The sequence below is a fragment of the Engraulis encrasicolus genome, chromosome 17 (assembly GCF_034702125.1).
Source record: "Engraulis encrasicolus isolate BLACKSEA-1 chromosome 17, IST_EnEncr_1.0, whole genome shotgun sequence".
NCBI classification, from domain to species: Eukaryota; Metazoa; Chordata; class Actinopteri; order Clupeiformes; family Engraulidae; genus Engraulis; species Engraulis encrasicolus.
Genome location: NC_085873.1, coordinates 36,322,857 through 36,327,856, shown reverse-complemented (window position 1 = coordinate 36,327,856; position 5,000 = coordinate 36,322,857). Strand labels below are relative to the sequence as shown.

Sequence of the window (5,000 nt, the reverse complement as noted above, 5' to 3'; positions counted from 1 at the left end):
TGCATGAACACACAAACACACCAACACACACACACACACACAAGCAATATTTGCACACACAGGCATTTACAGGCAGACAGAAACACACACATGCAGAGAAAGAAAAAAACACACACAAGACACACACATGAGCATACATAAAACGTAAAACACAAAATGACATAACCCAAACACAAAGTAAAATCCCAGAAAAAATGATTTGATGATGATTTTGATTTTTGATTTTACAAAAAAGGTTCGTCAAAGCAATGATAATCATCATCAGATAATGATACATCAAACAACTATGATTCTGACAGTCAGGTTGACAATCAATAAATGGCATCTACACACACAAACAAGGTAGACAGGAATAAGGACAGTCAGACAATCAATAAACAACAGACAGACAGACATGCAGACAGACAAACAGACACACATGCAGCCAAACAGACAGGCACGCAGAGATGCTTGCAGAACGACAGACACTCAGACAGATGGGCAAACACGCAGACAGACAGAGAGATAGACAGACAGACAGAGAGATAGACAGACAGACAGACATGCACACAGACAGACACACATTCACACAGACAGACACGGATACAAACAGAGAGAGAGAGAAAGACAACTTGGGCAGGCATAGACAAACGGACAAAAAGACAAACAACTCCAACAGACATACACACAAAAGGACAAATAGACCAAAAAGCAGGCACAGACTGACTGACAGAGAGACAGACAGGCAAGATGTGCAGACAGACAGGCAGATAGAGACGTACAGCAGTAGAGTGACAGACATATATGCATCTGGCTCTCACTCTCAGCTTGGGTTGTTTGCCTTTGGTCTATGGATATCCACATAATCAGACAGACAGACAGACAGACAGACAGACAGCTAGGCAAACAAAGACTGATAGACAGACAGACAGACAGACAGACAGACAGGTAGGCAGACAGACAGCTAGGCAAACAAAGACTGATAGATAGACAGACAGACAGACAGACAGACAGGTAGGCAGACAGACAGCTAGGCAAACAAAGACTGATAGATAGACAGACAGACAGACAGACAGACAGGTAGGCAGACAGACAGCTAGGCAAACAAAGGCTGGCAGATAGACAGGAAGACAAAGAGGTAGACAGACAGAGAAGAAGACTAAAAGGTATAGAAACACCTTAACACCCAGACACAGACAAAGAGACAGAGAGAGAGACAGACAGACAGACAGAGAGAAATACACTCTCATCTTGGGTTGTTTGCCTTTGGTCTATGGATATCCACGCAATCAGACAGACAGACAGACAGACAGACAGGTAGGCAAACATAGACTGACAGATAGACAGGATGACAGACAGACAGACAGACAGGTAGGCAAACACAGGCCGACAGACAGATAGACAGCTAGGCCAGGAGACAGAAAGCTAGACAGACAGACAGACAGACAGACAGACAGAAAGCTAGCCATATAGACAGAGAGACAGACAGACCGAAAGCTAGCCATACAGACAGAGAGACAGACAGAAAGACATAGACAGACAGACAGTCATTCACCCTGCTAGACAGAGAACCAACCACACAGACAGACCGACGGGCAGACAGAGAGAGGCAGACAAGTAGACAGATAGACAGCTTGACAGACAAACAGACAGATAAGAAGACAGACATAAAGATATGCAGAAAGACAAACAGGTAGCCAGTCAGACAGAAAGACAGGCAGACAGACAGACAGACAGACAGGCAGACAGACAGACAGGCAGACAGACAGGGCGTTCTGCCCCCAGTCTCACCTTAATCTTCTCATTCATTCATTCATTCAGACAGACAGACAGACAGACAGACAGACAGACAGACAGACAAAAAGACTGACTGACAGACAGACAGACAAAAAGACTGACAGACAGGCAGACAGACATACAGACAGACAGACAGATAGACAAAAAAGACAGACAAAAAGACTGATAGACAGGCAGACAGGCAGACAGGCAGACAGACGGGCAGACAGACAAAAAGACACTTGAAATGTTCTTTTACTACAGAATTGTCAAGGTGTTAAAGAGGTTTTTTTTGTGTGGTCTTTTTCAACTTTATTTGAAGTAAAAGAACATTTCAAGTGTGATTTCAACAGTTAGACATAATGAACGTTATACATATAGACAGACAGACAGGTCCGTAGTGTTGTCTCACCTTCCCCTTGGCCTTGTGTTCTGCTCTGGCCTCGTCCTCAGATGAGGAGCCCTCGGAGCTGGAGCTGCTCTCCTCTTCCCTCTTCTCCTTCTTCGCCTTCACCAAGATCTTACCCTTCAGCGCCTACAACAATTACAACATACATTATAACAATTACAACATACATTATAACAATTACAACATACATTATAACAATTACAACATACATTATAACTAGAGATGCACTGGATCCGGTTCCGGTTCCGGATCCGGCAGGATAATAGGGTTGTTCACAGGGTCCGGGTCCGGCAGGATCTTAAGCAGTGGATCCGGTATCCGGCATGTTACCTAAAAATCAGGGTCTGGTGCATCTCTAACCTAGACTTTTCAGTCAGTCTTTCACAACTCCAATCACTGCATGGAGTGAAAGCCCTTTGGAAGTGGCCGTTGCAGGCAGTGTGGCAATAAGCCAATGAGTCTAAAAAATAGTTTGAGCCAACGTAATAAAAAGGGCCCACGTGTGCGAGTAGACTATATGTTTCAACCCTTTTGTAGGATCCGGTATCCGGCAGGATCCTAAAAATCAGGATCCGGTGCATCTCTAATTATAACAATACATGGGTTATACCAGGATCTAAAGCAATTATAACATACATTATAACAATACATGGGTTACATATGGGATCTTACCTCTCAGTGCCTGCAACATGTGCATATGCAACAACATACATATACATGGTTCCCATTTGTAAACAATCCCTGGCTGCGCGTCCTGGCTGCACGGAACCACGCACACACACACGCACGCACGCACGCACGCACCCACACGCACACGCACACGCACACGCACACAACGACGCACGCACACATAAGCACATACACCTCAAACCCCAGTCATCAGTCTCTACAGTACCTCAGGTGAGGGCAGGTTGTGGAGCTCCTTGTCGTTCAGGGGCCTGGTGAGCAGCTTGTCCCCCAGGATGGAGCGCAGCTGCCGGGCCATCTCAGCCTGCTGCTCCACCGAGCAGTGGTTCTCCAGGGAGAGGATCAGGGGGTACGGAGACGCCTGTGGAGAGGAGAAGAGAAAAGAGGGGAAGAGAGAATTTAGTGCTTCTCCCGAGACAGGATCACATTTTATCACATCATCACATTTTATCACATTTTATCACATAATGCATCACGTTATCAGATTATCACAAAAAATTAAGGCAGAGAGAATTCAGTGGTTCTCCAGGGAGAGGATCAGCGGGTACGGAGACGCCTGGTGAGAGGAGAGAAAAGAGGAGAGATGGAAATGCACAGTTTGTAAAAGTCGGAGAAAAGACAATCAAGTTAAGTGAAGTCAAATCGGCTTTATCCGATACGGAGACGCCTGTTGAGAGGAGGAAAAAAGAAGGAGAGAGAGAGATGGAAATATATTACTGGTACATGTAAAAGACGGAGACGCCTGTTGAGAGGAAGAAAAAAAAGAGGGATGGAAGAGAGAGATGGAAATGAGATGGAAGAGAGATGGAAATGTACAGTTTGTATTACATGTACTGTAAAAGATGGAGACGCCTGAGAAAAAAAATCACATGTAAATGTATCACATTTTATCACATCATCACATTTTACGTATCACAAAATGTATCACAATATCAGATTATCAGAAAAAGGAAGGGAGGGAGAATTTAGTGGTTCTCCAGGGACAGGATCAGAGGGTACGGAGACGCCTGTTGAGAGGAGAAATAAAAGGGGGAGAGAGAGATGGAAATGTATCACTTGTAAAAGACAAAAAGGCATATATTACTAGCATTTAGAACAAAATGCAAAATAAAAGTTACAAGATTATAGCCATGAAACTAGTTTCCATCTCTTGTCCATCGTTTGGGAGAGAGAGATGGAAATGTATCACTTGTAAAAGACAAAAGGGAAGGGAGAGAGAATTTAGTGGTTCTCCAGGGACATGATCAGGGGATACGGAGACGCCTGTGGAGAGGAGAGAAAAGAAGAGGGAGAGATGAAAATGTATTTCGTGAAAATGTATCATATCATGAAAATGTATCACATTTGATCACATCATCACTTAATCACATTTTATCACATTATAAAATCATTCCAATCACATTTTTTCACAATATCACACACAGTAATGCATCACATTATCAGATTATCACAAACATTTAAGGCAGAGAGAATTTAGTGGTTCTCCAGGGACAGGATCAGTGGATACAGAGACGCCTGTTGAGAGGAGAGAAAAAAAGAGGGAGGGAGGAAGAGATGGAAATGGATTACCGGTACAGGTAGAAGACGGAGACACCTGTTGAGAGGAGAAATAAAAGGGGGAGAGAGAGATGGAAATGTATCACTTGTAAAAGACAAAAAGGCATATATTACTAGCATTTAGAACAAAATGCAAAATATAAGTTACAAGATTATAGCCATGAAACTAGTTTCCATCTCTTGTCCATCGTTTGGGAGAGAGAGATGGAAATGTATCACTTGTTAAAGACAAATAGGAAGGGAGAGAGAATTTAGTGGTTCTCCAAGGACATGATCAGGGCATACGGAGACGCCTGTTGAGAGGAGAAAAAATAAAGAAGTTTGAAAATTATTTATAGAACAAAGGGACAGGTGAAGGTAGAGATGGCGTCTGCGCCTTTGTCTTACTTGGGAAGTTTCGCACGGTGCGTAATTCCATAACAATGGGGCAGTGTGAAGAAAAAGGAGTCGCACACAGGATGCTGTTCAGTGAAACTGTATTAAAAAGCCGAAAAAAAAGAGAAGCCAAACCAAAAAGTGGGATGCAAACGTTTCGGGTCTAGCCATCATGAGTGTTCCCAAAATCCTTGAACAAAGGGACGGCATATATTAC

The 5,000-nt window shown here is 43.5% G+C and overlaps 1 protein-coding gene across 1 annotated transcript in view; it reads right to left on the bottom strand.

Moving 5' to 3' along the window:
- The window catches only part of plcd3b (phospholipase C, delta 3b), a 63,570-nt gene that overhangs the window by 11,780 nt on the left and 46,790 nt on the right, over positions 1-5,000 (bottom strand). The window contains exons 8-9 of the mRNA XM_063220707.1: positions 3,060-3,212; positions 2,168-2,290 (exon numbers count right to left, since the gene is read on the bottom strand). Coding sequence (XP_063076777.1) covers positions 2,168-2,290; positions 3,060-3,212 — 276 coding nt within the window. The remainder of the gene's footprint in view (positions 1-2,167; positions 2,291-3,059; positions 3,213-5,000) is intronic.